General features: G+C 51.1%; 1 protein-coding gene across 1 annotated transcript in view; it reads right to left on the minus strand.

The window, feature by feature from the left end:
* Window positions 1–11,800: 11,800 nt before the first annotated feature.
* The window catches only part of klhl6 (kelch-like family member 6), a 67,579-nt gene continuing 63,081 nt past the window's right edge, over window positions 11,801–16,298 (minus strand). Inside the window, exon 7 of the mRNA XM_070883309.1 lies at window positions 11,801–14,820. Within this exon, the coding sequence (XP_070739410.1) occupies window positions 14,519–14,820 (302 nt within the window). The 3' untranslated portion in view covers window positions 11,801–14,518. The remainder of the gene's footprint in view (window positions 14,821–16,298) is intronic.

The raw sequence follows: 16,298 nt of genomic DNA on the forward strand, positions 1-16,298 counted from the left end.
GAGTCCATAACCTTCTGGGGCCGACACTTTTAGCACCCGGCACGGAGGTCCCGCTTCCGCCGTGGAATTGCCCTTACTGCCTCTCAAAGGAAGGGGGCGCAATCCTGCATGCTCCACTTCCTTTGGGGGCGGTAACCGAGGCGATGCTGGGGCGCTGAAGGAAGTGCTACGCGGATGCTCCACATAGCGCTGACGCACTTCAACGCCCCTCCCCTTCCATTAAAGGGGATGACCGCTGCATACTCTGCACGGCCTCTGATGACCTCTACTGGGCCACCAGGGCAGCATAGTACTGGGCCAACAGCCCGGCACCCAAGGTGGAGTGCCGGGCTGCACGATGGCGGCCCGGACCACACTCGGACTGCCATCGTTGAGTCGAGCCAAGCGTCGGCCGACAAAAAAGGATAGCAGCCAGGGGCGCTGGCGCCCTCCCCTTTAATGAGCGCCCCAAGAGCGGATGTCTGCCAGCCTCACAGCCCGCGGGGCAATTTTACCCAGCGGGGCGTTAAGGCATCGGCGTGGGGTGGTGAGGGCTCATCACGGTTGTGCGATGGCCCGGGGCGCTAACTGTGGGGCGTGGCACTGCCATGGCAGCATCTGCACAAACCCCCGGGCAATTTCCCAGGAGGCGATAGTGCCCCCCCTCCCCCAGGTGAAAAATGTCTTGCCCACCGGAGGCGCAAACAGGGCTCTAAAAAGGGGCAATTTCACCCCCAAAGACTCTGCAAAGGGATATAGACAGACTAAGTGAGTGGGCAGTGAGGTGGCAGATGGAGTATAATGTGGGGAAATGTGAAGTTATTCACTTTGGTAGGAAGAAGAGTATTGTGCTCCTTAAGTACTGGGCCAGCTTGCAGAGTGTATTCATAGTGTGCAGTCTCCTCTCACTTCATTGTAGTTGATTGGTCTGCCCATCTGGCTGCAAGATGGAGCAAATGTTTTCCATTTGCCTGATCGGAGCCCACATGGTTGATGAGTAATCATCCCAGCATGCCTATTGTCGGTGCACACAGGGAGGTTAAAGTAACTGTGACCTCAGTCTTTATTAAGACACTCCAGAGTGAGGAACAGGCCTTAGGGGCTGGCTTATATCCAGTGCTCCCAAGGGATGCTGGGATCCCTTAGGACTTAAGGGGATGAGCTCCCTGGTGGCGGAACATGGGAGTGCATGCTTTACAGTGACACAACATCACTCCCCCCCAAAAGTCAAAAGTGAAAACTATTTACAAGGTGAGGCGGTCGGGAGCCTTTCTTTCCCTGCTGGACCGCCTCGGTACAAATGTTTGTTCTGGTGTGTTGGCTGTGCCCTCGCTGGGCTAGCGTATTGTTGGCCCTACAGGGCTGCGAGGTGAGCCTGGCCTTGCTGGGCTGTTGGGCGTGTTGGGTTTGATTTCCTGGTCCGACGTGATGTCGTTGATCATTTGGGTGTGTTGTGGGCTCGAAAAAGGTGGTGTCTGCTGTGGTTGTTCAGGGCAGTCTGTGAACCGCAGCCTCGTTTGGTCCAGGTACTTTCTGCAAATTTGTCCATTGTCTAGTTTGACTACAAACACCCTATTCCCTTCTTCAGCTATCACCGTGCCCGCGATCCACTTGGGACCATGTCCATAGTTTAGCACATACACAGGGTCATTAAGATCAATTTCCCGTGACACAGTGGCGCGACCATCGTTTACATTTTGTTGCTGCCGCCTGCTCTCTACTTGATCATGCAGGTTGGGGTGAACCAGCGAGAGTCTGGTTTTAAGTCTCCTTTTCATGAGTAGCTCAGATGGGGGCACCCCTGTGAGCGAGTGGGGTCTCGTGCGGTAGCTGAGCAGTACTCGGGACAGGCGGGTTTGGAATGAGCCTTCTGTGACTCGTTTAAGGCTCTGTTTGATGGTTTGTGCTGCCCGCTCTACCTGCCCATTGGAGGCTGGTTTAAACGGGGCCAAGGTGACATATTTGATCCCATTGCAGGTCATGAATTCTTTAAATTCGGCACTGGTAAAACATGGTCCGTTGTCACTGACCAGTACGTCAGGCAGGCCATGGTGGCAAACATGGCCCTCAGGCTTTCAATGGTGGCGGTGGCGGTGCTTCCCGACATTATTTCACATTTAATCTATTTTGAAAAAGCATCCACCACCACCAGGAACATTTTATGGAGAAACAGGCCCGCATAGTCGACATGGATCCTCGACCATGGTCTGGAGGGCCAGGACCACTTAGTGGTGACTCTCTGGGCGTGTTGCTCAACTGAGCACATACGCTGCATTGCCGTACACAGGACTCTAAGTCAGAGTCGATACTGGGCCACCACACGTGGGATCTGGTTATCGCTTTCATCATTACTATACCCGGGTGTGTGCTGTGGAGATCCGAGATGAACGTCTCCCTGCCCTTTTTTGGTAGCACTACGTGGTTACCCCACAACAGGCAGTCTGTCTGAATGGACAGCTCGTCCTTTTGCCGCTGGAACGGCTTGATTGGCTCTTGCATTTCAACGGGGATGCTGGCCCAGCTCCCATGCAGCACACAGTTTTTTACCAGGGACAGCAGAGGATCTTGGCTGGTCCAAGTCCTAATCTGGCGGGCCGTGACAGGTGATTTATCATTTTCAAATGCTTCCATGACCATCAACAAGTCTGCGGGCTGTGCCACCATCAACAAGTTTGCAGGCTGCGCCATTTCCACCCCCATGGTGGCCAATGGTAGCTGACTGAGAGCATCTGCACAGTTCTCGGTGCCTGGCCTGTGGCGGATGGTATAGTTATACGTTGATAGCGCGAGTGCCCACTTTGTATGCGGGCTGAGGCATACATATTTAACCCCTTGTTTTCAGCGAACAGGGATGTGAGGGGCTTGTGATCGGTTTCCAGCTCAAATTTGAGGCCAAACAGGTACTGATACATTTTCTTTACCCCGAACACACACGCTAATGCCTCTTTCTCAATCATGCTGTAGGCCCTCTTGGCCTTAGACAAGCTCCTGGAAGCATAGGCGACAGGTTGCAACTTCCCCGCAACATTAGCTTGTTGTAATACACACCCAACTCCGTACGACGACGCGTCACATGCTAGCACAAGTCTTTTACACGGGTTATACAATACAAGCAGCTTGTTGGAGCATAAAATGTTTCTGGCTTTCTCAAAAGCAATTACTTGATTTTTTCCCCATACCCAGTTCTCACCTTTGCGAAATAACATATGCAGTGGCTCTAACAGGGTTCTTAACCCCGGTAGGAAGTTACCAAAATAGTTGAGGAGTCCCAGGAACGACCACAGCTCCGTGACGTTCTGTGGCCTGGGCGTGTTCCTGATAGCCTCTGTCTTGGCGTCTGTGGGCCGAATGCCATCCGCCGCAATCTTTCTCCCCAAAAACTCCACTTCTGTTGCCATGAAGACGCATTTCGACCTCTCCAGCCGCAGCCCTACGTGATCCAGTCGCTGGAGGATCTCCTCCAGGTTTTGTAGGTGCTCGGCAGTGTCCCGACCCATGACCAATATATCGTCCTGAAAGACCACCGTGTGTGGTACCGACTTGAGTAGCTCTCCATGTTTCTCTGGAAGATCGCTGCAGCCGACAGAATTCCAAACGGGCATCTGTTGTAGATGAACAGTCCCTTGTGCATATTGATGCAGGTGAGGCCCTTCGAAGACTCCTCCAGCTCCTGTGTCATGTAGGCCGAAGTCAGGTCGAGCTTGGTGACGTCTTGCCTCCTGCCAGCGTCGCAAATAGGTCATCTGCCTTAGGTAGCGGGTATTGGTCCTGTAGCGAGAAACGATTAATAGTTACTTTATAATCGCCGCAAATCCTGACCGTGCCATCACTTTTGAGTACTGGAATAATTGGGCTAGCCCACTCGCTGAATTCCGCTGGGGAGATGATGCCCTCGTGTTGCAGCCTGTTCAGCTCGATTTCCACTCTCTCTCTCATCATGTGAGGTACCGCTCGAGCCTTGTGGTGAATGGGTCGTGCCTCTGGATCCGCACCTTTGCCCCAGAAAAGTTTCCAATGCCTGGCTCAAATAGGGAAGGAAATTCTTTAAGAACCTGGGTACATGAGGCCTCATCGATATGTGATGGCGCTCGGATGTCATCCCAGTTCCAGCGGATTTTGCCCAGCCAGCTCCTTCCAAGCAGTGTGGGGTCATCGCCCAGGACAATCCAGAATGGCAGATCGTGCACCGTGCCCTCGTAGGTGACCTTGACCATGGCGCTGCCCAGGACAGTGACAAGCTCTTTGGTGTAGGTTCTCAGTTTCGTGTGGATGGGGCTCAGGGCTGGTCTGAATGCCTTGTTGCACCACAGTCTCTCAAACATCTTTTCACTCATGATGGATTGGCTAGCGCCAGTGTCCAGTTCCATGGCTACGGGTAAGCAATTCAATTTTACATTTAGCATTATAGGTGAACATTTCGTTGAAAATATGTGCACCCCGTGTACTTCAGCACCTGCCCCCTCTCTCTGAGGCTCGAAATTGCTTTGATCCACCATGGACCGATCTTCCTCTGCCACGTGGTTAGCAGGTTTTGCAGAGCTTGCAGCTCATTTGCAAGCTCTGCAAAAAGGAGAACGGTCCTCCTCACAGTCACACCAACAAGGTGTGAATTGCCTTGCATTCATCCTTTGTTGTGGACTCTGAGTCATCTGGGTCACCTGAGGCCTGCTGGCAGTTGCAGACTCGTGGTTTCTGCCCTGTACATTTCTGCTCACAAACACAGTTCCAGTTAATTTATGAACATTGCTAGCATTTGTGTGCTGAGAGATTTGTTTGGTGTTATCACTGGTGGATATAAACGCCTGTGCTATCGCAATGGCCTTACTGAGGGTCGCTGTCTCTACAGTCAAAAGTTTTCATAGGATGGTCTCGTGGCCAATGCCCAGTACAAAAAAGTCTCTGAGTATTTGCTCCAGGTAGCCATCAAACTCTCATTGTCCTGCAAGTCACCTTAGCTCGGCGACGTAGCTCGCCACTTCCTGACCTTCAGATCGCTGGTACGTATAGAACCAATACCTCGCCATTAGCACGCTCTCCCTCAGGTTAAGATGCTCCTGAACCAGTGTACACAGCTCCTCACGACTTATCTGTGGGTTTCACCGGAGCCAGAAGATTCTTCATGAGGCTGTAGGTCGGTGCCCCGCAGACCATGAGGAGGACCGCTCTCCTTTTTGCAGCGTTTCCTTCTCCGTCCAGCTGTTGGCTACAAAGTACTGGTCTAGCCGTTCGACATAGCCTTCCCAGTCCTCACCCTCCGAGAACTTCTCCAGGATGCCCACAGTTTGCTGCATCTTTGCGTTGGATTCATATTCTCGTCGCCAGTTATTGTGTTCCTAACACAGATGAGGCTGCACACAGGGAGGTTAAAGTAACAGTGGCCTCAGTCTTTATTAAGACACTCCAGAGTGAGGAACAGGCCTTAGGGGCCGGCTTATATACAGTGCTCCCAAGGGATGCTGGGATCCCTTGGGACTTCAGGGGATGAGCTCCCTGGTGGCGGAACATGGGAGTGCATGCTTTACAGATATACAACAAATAGAAAAATAAAATATTTTTTAAATGGTGAGAAACTTTTAAATATTGATGTTCAGTGAGATTTGGGTGTCCTTGTGCAAGGAAAACAGAAAGCTAGCATGCAGGTACAGCAAGCAATAAGGAAGGCAAATGGCATGTTGGCCTTTATTGCAAGGAGTTCAAGTATAAGAGTAAGGAAGTCTTGCTACAATTATACAGGGCCTTGGTGAGACCACACCTGGAGTACTGTGCACAGTTTTGGTCTCCTTATCCAAGGAAGGTTATACTTGCCTTGGAGGCAGTGCATCAAAGCTTCACTAGATTGATTCCTGGGATGAGAGGACTGTAATATGGAGAGGCTGTGTAGAATGGGCCTATAATCTCTGGAGTTTAGAAGAACGAGAGGTGATCTTATTGAAAGATTCTGAAGGGGATTGACAGGGTAGATGCTGAGAGCTTGTTTCCCCTGGCTGGAGTGTCTAGAACTAGGGGGCTTAGTCTCAAGATAAGGGGCCGGCTTTTAAGACCGAGATGAGGAGAAATGTCTTCACTCGGAGGGTTGTGAACCTTTGGAATTCTCTGCCCCGTTGAGTATATTCAAGACTGAGACAGATAGATTTTTGGACCCTAGGGGAATCAAGGGATATGGAGATCGGGCGGGAAAGTGGAGTTGAGATCACGGTGATGTCATGTATGTAACCAGCATACTACTGTAACCCTTACACAATTGTAACACTCATGTAACCACTACATACTGTACATACTTACTCGAAATGCACACCTTGACCACAGGGGGTGTACTTATGGGAGACACTCCTTACCTGGAGATTCAGGTATATAAGGGGAGGTCCCTTGCAGGGCCAGCACTCCTTGTCCAGGTACTAAAGGTGAAGGTCACAGAGTGACTGTGTCTGCAGTACGTGCCTCGTGTGATTATGTTTAAGAGTTAAGGACTCAGCACGGAGGATTGTGAATCTTTGGAATTCTCTGTCCCGTTGAGTATATTCAAGACTGAGATAGATAGATTTTTGGACTCTAGGGGAATCAAGAGATATGGAGATCGGGCGGGAAAGTGGAGTTGAGATCAATGATCAGCCATGATCTTATTGAATGGCTGAACAGGCTTGAGGGGCCGTAGGGCCTACTCCTGCTCCTAATTTTTATACTGCAAGCATACTCGGACCATCTACCTGGCAAGTGTGCTGTTGGATAGTTGTACCTTAAAGAATACTATCTGTTCCCAGGTCCTGCAGGTCCTGCACACAGCATTGACCACATCAGGCATGTTTCTCTGCTGCCCTTTGGGGACAGTACCCATGGGAGAAAAACTGGTCAATCCTCCTTCTAAAAATCCATCCGTTCAACCAAGCATCCAATTTCCCCTCCTCGCCCCTTCATCCTGATGCAGTATCGATGCTCCTTACGGCCATCTATGAAGTGCCTGGGACATTCTTCAAGTTAAAGGTGTTAGGCAGCTGCAAGTTGTTATTGCTTTGAATGGAGTTGAAATACGCAAGAATGAAACTGAAAAAGAACTAGAGGTCTTAGTAGCCAACCATGTCCAACCAAGGCAGTGCAACAATCAACCAAGCCAATAGGTTGTTAAACTACAGAGTCAGCTGTGGCTCAGTGGGCAGCACACTCACCTCTGAGTCAGAAGGTTATGGGTTCAAGTCCCACTCCAGGAACTTGAGCACATAAATCTAGGCTGACACACCTGTGCAGTGCTGATGGATTGCTGCACTGTTGGAGGTGCTGTCTCTCAGATGAGACATTAAAATGAGGCCCTGTCTGCTCTCTCTGAACATAAAAGATCCCATGGCACTGTTTTGAAGAAGAGCAGTGGAGTTATCTTTGGTGTCCTGGCCAATATTTATCCCTCAATCAACATAACTAAAAACAGATTATCTGGTTATTATCACATTGCTGTTTGTGCGAGCTTGCTGTGCGTAAATTGGCTGCCGCGTTTCCTACATTACAACAGTGACTACACTGCAAAAGTACTTCATTGGATGTAAAGTGCTTTGAGATGTCCAGTGGTTGTGAAAGGCGCTATATAAATGCAAGTCCTTCTTTACTCAGCCGAGACAGTGCAGATTGTGATCGCACAGTACAGTGTTCTGGTCAGATTGAAGCTTGAAGTTCTGGTCACCAAGACTATCCAGTGCCAGAGACAATGCAGAGAAGAGCCACAAGTCTGATTCCCGAGAGTTGATGTTATGGCGATATGTGAGCCAGTTAAGGGAATGGGAAAAGTAAATCGCGAATATATCACTTTAAATTAACAAAGGGACACAGGTTCATACTCGCAAAAGATAACTGATATTAGGAAATAGTTTTTCATAGAGAGAGTGATCAACATACAGAATAGACTTTCACTGAAGCAGCGGAGGGATGGAGAGGTGCCTGGGAGGTGAAGCTAATCAAGGTACAAGTCCAGCTAACTTTATTTGCTGCTGGCCAAGCATATGACATGATGACAGGAATCATATCGGAAAGTTTCCCTGATCTCTTATATGGGATGGGGTGGGGATATTTTTACGATTCCACGCTTCTGACAGGGAGCCTTGCCAGCCGGGAGAGCATGTGGAGAATTTGGACATGTACTGTCCACGACTTTCCAACCACGAGCTTGGATTTCTGATATACGCTCACGGTGGATATGGCTCCGCTCCAGAAAGGTGGAATCAGAATGTATGGAGGTATGGAAAATTACACCAGGCTGTGATGGGTCTTTGTTGGTTACAGATCGCCTTTAAATCATGCCTCCCACAACGCACCCCCGCTGTGAGGGCACTGTCTGCTACCGGTGCTGCTGTGTCTCCGCAAGATCCTGCAAATCCCCTGGGAGGACAGATGCACCAACATTAGCGTCCACGACCAGGCCAACATCCCCTGCATTGAAGCACTGACCACACTTGATCAGCTCCGCTGGGGAGGCCACATTGTTCGCATGCCAGACACGAGATCACCAAAGCAAGCACCCTACTCGGAATTCCTTCACGGCAAATGAGCCAAAGGTGGACAGAGGAAACATTACAAGGACACTCTCAAAGCCTCCCTGATAAAGTGCAACATCCCCACTGACACCTAGGAGACCCTGGCCAAAGACCACTCTAAATGGAGGAAGTGCATCCGGGAGGGCGTTGAGCACCTCGAGTCTCATCGCCGGGTGCATGCAGAAATCAAACGCAGGCAGCGGAAAGAGCATGGGGAAAACCTGTCCCACCCTCCCTTTCCCACAACGACTATTTGTCCCAGCTGTGACAGGGACTGTGGTTCTCGTATTGGACTGTACAGCCACCTAAGGACTCATTTTTAGAGTGGAAGCAAGTCTTCCTTGATTCCGAGGGACTGCCTATGATGATGATGTCAGGTAGAAGGGACTGTAAATAGAAAAAGACCCATCAATTAATGTTGTTCAGGTAGCAGCCTTGGCTCAGTGATGGCACTCTTGCCTGTAAATCAGAAAGTCGTGGGTTCATGCCCCACTCCAGAGACTTGAGCACAGAATCTTCGTTCTGAGGGAAGCGCTGTAGTGTCAGAGGTGTTGCTTTTCAGATGAGACGTTAAACCGAGACCCTATCTGTCCACTCAGGTAATGTAAAAGATCCTGGGGCCGAAATTGCTCCTTTCCTTAAGGCCTGTTACCACCGGAAATCGGTGGCCACGCTGCGGAGTGCAAAGGTCGCCAATTTTGGTGTAACGGTCCCCTTTATCAAAATTCTGCTCCTGCGATATCCAAGCGGTGACCCGCTCCCCCCACACCCCCACCGCTCCGCTGCTGCCGATCCGTGCTAAGTGCGTTATCAGAGTGCGCACCGCCGATGTTCCCTCCCCGACTGAGAAATTCTGCCGAGAAAATCTTCCTCCTGCCGGGCGGTGCCAAAACTTGCTTTTTGAGACCGGTGCAGTGAGGCTGTGGCCTTCTGAAATGGCGGTGTGGCTCCCATTAAAGGGGAGGATGCACTGCTACTGCTGCCGTGTTTTTTTCTGTCGGCCGACTGTCACTTATGCCCCGGGTTCGGCCGGGCCGCCAACAGGCAGCCTGGCACCCCGGCACCCCTCTTGGGTGCCAGGCTGCTGGCCCATCCGAAACCCTCCCCGGTGGCCCGGTGGACCAAACTTTAAAAATCGTGCAGGCTCTCCCCTTTCAGTGAAGGGGAGAGCCATGGTGACACGCTACGCTGATGACAGCGGTGGACACTATACCCGCCCCCAATTCCGCCCCTCTCTTGTACTCACCACCACACTGCCGCCCCCATTATGAGTGGCTTTTTTCCCCCAGCAGACCGGAAGTCAGAGTGGAATTTCACTCAAGAGGCCACCTCATCCACCGTGGCGGTAAAAACACTAGAAATGGGGTGCGTGACCCATTTCCAGCGCTAGCCAATTTCAGCTCCTCTATTTGAAGAGCCGGGGAATTCTGGTGTCCTGGCCAATATTTATTGATCAACCAACACCATTAAAACAGATCATCTGATCATTATCTCATTGCTCTGTGTGGGACCTTGCTTTGTGCACTCTGGCTGCTGCGTTTCCCTATATTACCTCAGTGACTGTGCTTTCTTGGCTATGAATTCCCGAGGTCATGAAAGGCTCTAAGTAAAAGCAACATCTTTCCGACTTTCATCGTGAAATGAATTGTTGAATTTGATCCTCACAAAATCTCAGACTCCTATGCCGCAAACATAGGAATTTGGCTGATCATTAACCAGTGCCCTGGCAATGGCCCCTTGCACCGGAGGCACTGAGCTCCATTCATCCACACTGCACTCAACAAGCTTCAAAGGAGAGGGCGCAGTCCAAGATTTTATTTTGCTGCAATTAGTTTGTGTTCTTTGTATTTTAATTTCAAACAACTGTAAATCGTGACTGAATGGAACATTCCAGATCCTGTGTACACAGGATGATGGTTAACTCACACATTCGATATATAGCCTGCATGCACACTGACGTAAGAGCTGTTTAAATCAACCCTGATTCAAATAAAGCTGCTATTGCCTCCTCTGCTGGCCACTGATAAAGTTAATGTGTAGTGCAACACACACCAAGTACTGACACACAAACACCGGGTACTGAGACACACAAACACCGGGTACTGAGACACACACACACTGGGTACTGAGACACACACACACCGGGTACTAAGACACACACACACCGGGTACTGAGACACACACACACACACCGGGTACTGAGACACACACACACCGGGTACTGAGACACACACACACCGGGTACTGAGACACACACACACCGGGTACTGAGACACACACACACCGGGTACTGAGACACACACATACCGGGTACTGAGACACACACACACCGGGTACTGAGACACACACACACCGGGTACTGAGACACACACAAACACCAGGTACTGAGACACACACACACACCGGGTACTGAGACACAAACAAACACCAGGTACTGAGACACACAAACACCGGGTACTGAGACACACACACACCGGGTACTGAGACACACACACACCGGGTACTGAGACACACACAAACACCAGGTACTGAGACACACACACACCGGGTACTGAGACACACACAAACACCAGGTACTGAGACACACACACACCGGGTACTGAGACACACACAAACACCAGGTACTGAGACACACACACACCGGGTACTGAGACACACACAAACACCAGGTACTGAGACACACACACACCGGGTACTGAGACACACACAAACACCAGGTACTGAGACACACAAACACCGGGTACTGAGACACACACACACCAGGTACTGAGACACACACACACACACACACATACCAGGTACTGAGACACCCACAGCAGATACGGACACACACACACCAGGTACTGAGACACCCACAGCAGATACGGACACACACACACCAGGTACTGAGACACACACAGGGTACTGAGACACACAAATGACCCTGAGGTTCCCCCACCTCCCCACCCCGGCACACTACTGTCACTGCTGCTCCAACGCACTCCTGGCAATCGGGCCCTGCCCTCTCCTTCACTGATTCACACCCTGAGCACAGTTTTAAGTAGGCAGTGAGGTAATACTGAATTTGCTGATTGAATACAGTCTCAGCAAATATATGACAGAGGGGGCCGAATGCAAAGCTGACATTTGAGGCTGATGTAGGGCAGCTCAGCCCAGCATCCACTGAGCCCTCTTTCTGCTTAATGCTGCCACATCTCACCTCTTCATTGCTGCCAAACCCAGGATCCCCCCTCCCCGCACAATGCTTCTGAACCTGGGATTCTCCTCCCAGATCCAAGGACCCTTCCCCCCTTCCCCTCGCCCCCTTCCCCTCGCCCTCTTCTGTACTGATGTTGAACTTAGCATCCTCCTCCAAGATCCAATGAACCACCCACTGCCAAGGTGCTGCTAAAATCTGGGACCAACTACCCCTTTTCCACAATGCTGCGGAATACCCTGTGCTCCCAGAATCGAAATGCTCTCAGTTCTGTTCAATCCCAGGACTGCCTTCTTCGTATTCAGCGTTCTCAGACCCCGGAAACCCCTGCCAATCTTCCAACGACCCCCTCCCAAGTGTTCTCAGACCTCAGGACCATCCACAACACTCCCATCACCGTCCATTGTGTATCAGAATCCCTGTCACTCTAACACTCATTGGCTCAAATTTCACATTCAGAAAACATCAACAAATCACACTTCAAGAGTTTTGGAGCTAACTAAATCCCCAATGAAAATTTCCATCAATGGAATATGGAGAGGTTAAACACTGGGGAACAGTGGGATATGGAGAGGTTAAACACTGGGGAACAGTGGGATATGGAGAGATTAAACACTGGGGAACAATGGGATATGGAGAGATTAAACACTGGGGAACAGTGGGATATGGAGAGGTTAAACACTGGGGAACAGTGGGATATGGAGAGGTTAAATGTGGTTGACTCTTAACTGCCTTCTGAAATGGCTGACCAAACCGCTAGGAAAAACTCAGCACTGTGGGAGTACCTTCACCACACGGACTGCAGCTGTTCAAGAAGGCGGCTCACCACCACCTTCTCAAAGGCAATTTGGGATGGGCAATAAATGCTGGCCTTACCAGTAAAGCCCACATCTCGTGAATGAATGAAAAAAAACACTGCGGAATAGTGGGATATAAACAGTATCAACACTGGGGAATAGTGGGACATATGGGAACATAGGAACAGGAGTAGACCAGTCAGCCCCTCGAGTCTGTTCTGCCACTCAATTAGATCATGGTTGATCTGTATCTTAACTCCATTTACCCGCCTTGGTTCCATAACCCTTAATACTCTTGCCTAACAAGCTTAGTCTATGCAGCCTGCCCCATAATTTAAACTTTTAGCCAGTTTGTACCCTCCCTGTGGCCGGAATTTTCTCAAGGGAGGCGGGCTGGGGGCAGTGGGCCTCCAGGCAGGGCGGGTAACTTAGGAGGCCGGGTTTCCCACAGGCCCTGACGACTTTACCGTCAGGGCCTGATTTGAATGTGAGGCCTCGGATTCCCGCCCGCCTGCAGCCAGCCAAATTGAGAGGTGGCTGTCTGCGGGCGGGTAGGCCTCTGAGGCGAGTGCTCAGTCCGGGGGAGGGAACTTGGGGTCCGCAAGGCCAGGGATCTTGGTGGGGGGAGGAATTGCAGGATCGGCATGGTTGGGGATCAGTGGGGGAGGGGGTGGGCATGGTCGAGGATCAGTTAGGGGGGGTTGCGGGGTCGGGGATCAGTGGCAGGGGTCAAGAGGTCAGGGATCAGTGGGGGACGGGGGGGACATGGTCGAGGATTAGTGGCGGGGGTCGCGGTGTCAGGGATCAGTGGGGGGGGTCGTGGGGTCGGGGATCAGTGAGGGGAGGGATCACAGGATCGGCATGTTCGGGGATCGGTGCGGGGGGTGTCGCGGGGTCAGGGTCAGTGTGGGGGGTGGGGGTGGCATGGTCGAAGATCACTGGTGAGGCTCGCAGGGTCTGGCATGGTCGGGGATCGGTGGGGTCGGGGGGTTTCGGTGTGGTCGGGAGTCAGAGAAATTGGGGCTCGGCTGGGGGGGGGGTTGGGGATCAAGGCAGGTGCGAGGGGCGGCGGGGGATCGGAAGGGGGTGGGGGGGTCGGCCAGGGATCGGGGTGGGGAGGCGTCGGGGATTACGGAGGGTCAATAGGGAATCGGGGGAGGGGGGGCAGAGAAAATCAGGGCCGGCCATCACGGTGGATTGTGGCCGGGCAAAGTTCTCCCCCTCATGTACCATGTGCATGTGGGGATGGGAGGAGGGCGGGAGACCTCATGGTGGGGATCAGAGGCCAGGGGGGGCGGGTCTCCAATTGCGAAGGGGGTGGGTTAGGCAGGGACCCTGGATTCATTAGGTAGGTATAAAGTCACTTGCCTCCTGGATCCAGCAGTGCCCACCACGCATTAACGAACTGTGTGAAACCCGTCCACTCGTAGTTGAATTCAAAATGGAGGTGAAAAAAGCGGCTGCCATCCCCCTGGGAGTGAGTTGCTTGCCTGCCCCTCCATCCCTCCCGTCCCGCCCTGACGTGCCTCTGTCAAATTGCGTGGATTGGAGGCAGGGTGAGATCGGGAATCCTATTTTTAACAATTTAACTGTCCCCTGCTCCAAACCCATCGCTTTTTTAGGGGAAAATTGCAGCCTATATCTCTCTGCTCCTGGCTTATTTCCTCCAAATCCCTCTGTTCCCAATGTGTGTCCTTTACATCCCAATGTTTACCCAGTCTGTGTCCTGTATTTATAGTGCGTTGCTTCTTTATACACAAACAAACACGCAAGGAATCTTTCTGGATTAGTTTCTGGTTTCCAAATATTTTCGAGGCTGCAGTGTTTGTCCCACAAGGCTCAGGCGCAATGATTGTACAACCAGTTCCCTGCTGATGTCCCGATGAGGCGCTGACAGGAAAATGTTTTAAATGCGTCCAACTGTCGAGATCGAAACTCCGGAGAATGCAGTCTCTCCGGCAGCCCCCGGGACAGCCCCCGTCGGGGGGGTGGGGGGGGGGGGGCGAGCGAGGTGCCTGCAATCCCTCTGCCTGTCATACGGACACCGCCCCTGGGACGATGCGACGGATGTGTGTGTAGGACTTCCTGACGGTGACGCTCCCATGGTGCGAGACCCCGCGGGGCAGGACGCACTCCTCCGTCAGCTTCTGCTTCTCTGTGTCCCAGCACAGCACCGTGGCGATGACCTCGTTCTTCTCGTCGCGGCCGCCCGTAATGAAGAGCTTGTTGTTGCACGCCGCGATCCCACAGCTGGCACGCTCGTGGCCAAACTGCGTGATGAGGCTCCACGAGTCCTCCGCCGGGCTGTAGCAGTAAAGGGCCTTCATCGCACCGCCTTGGGAAAGAGAGAGGGGTTAAAGCAGTGGGAACAGGTGGTTGGGTCAGAGATTACGGAGTGAGAGAATGCAACATGCTAGACGGTAAGCCAAGGGTGCAGGTTGGCCCAACGACACTCCAGCTCAATATTCCATTATTATCGTCTAATGAAAACCAAAAGGAAATCAAAGTTTTCCCCCTCACATACCACTTAACTTACCCATACTTACTTCTACAACCCAGCCCACTCTCCACTATATCCCTCATTCACACCGATCCCTCAACCCCACCTACCCACCTCACCATATCCCTCAATCCCACCAACCCACCTTCTGTCAATATCCCTCAACCCCACCAACCCACCTTTCTTACCTTATCCCTCAATCTTCTCTCTCCAGAATCACATGTAACTGTCGCTTGACCCTAGTTAGCCTGTCTGCTTCAATGTCCTTCCCCGGGGTAACTTCTTCCTCAACTCGATGACCCCTTTTTGCAAAAGGTTCTGCCTAACTGCTCTCCTTTTGAAATTATAACTTGTGTCCCCTGCTGTTCGAACTCAAAAACAATCCTTCTATCAGTGATTCTTTTGGTAGCCGTCTTGGTTTTTGTTTATCTTCTCCACCTGCTAGTTACAATGAATAGAAATTAATCTCAAGAGACTGCTGTAAAGAGGCTTCTTCAGTAAGAAAAGATTGTCCAGAAGATGGCGCCATTGTTTGCATGTTGCACATGTCCCACAACAGAAACGGCACCCAGTGTTAGTTACAGCAGCGATAGCTAACACGAGAGCTGCATTTTTCACAAATACCAACTTACAAAACTCGGAAAAGCTGACATGCAGCTTCAGAACATCTGCCACAGCCCTAAAAATCTGACAATTCAATAAAACCAAGTACAAATCAAACACAACCCAGAATACAGGCCTGTGGCCAAGGCCACCACCTCAAGATGACTGAATAAGTTAAATTGTTTTTTTATTGCACTCAGCTTTCAGTATTTTTGTTGCTGTTTTGAGATCACATTCCGCAATTCAGTTTGTTGTTTTGTGACACTGAAACCCAAGGGCTTCATGTGTGGAACAGGAGGAGGCCCGTCAGCCCCTTGAGTCTGTTCTGCCATTTAATTAGATCATAGCTGATCTGTACCTCACCTCACCCCCTTTGCTCCATATCCCTTGATACCCTTACCTAATAAAACTCGATTGATCTCAGTCTTGAAAGCTCCAATTGACCCAGCTTTCACAACGTTCAGGGGAAGAGTGTTGTGTACGTAAATAAACAGACTAACTGCAACAGGAGTAATGTAACTAACTGTTTCCTTTGTAGCCAAAACCAGCATGAACCAGCATGTTTACAGCAACTGTGAATAGCTCCTGCAGGGTCCTAATGCCTGTCTAGTGAGCTGCAACAAACAAATAGAGTATGAACACAACATATTTCCCCCCTTCTGAAAATACAGACTATGAACAGACAAAATCCCTGAGATAGCCAGGCCGTG

Source organism: Pristiophorus japonicus, chromosome 6 (genome assembly GCF_044704955.1).
Source record: "Pristiophorus japonicus isolate sPriJap1 chromosome 6, sPriJap1.hap1, whole genome shotgun sequence".
NCBI lineage: Eukaryota > Metazoa > Chordata > Chondrichthyes > Pristiophoridae > Pristiophorus > Pristiophorus japonicus.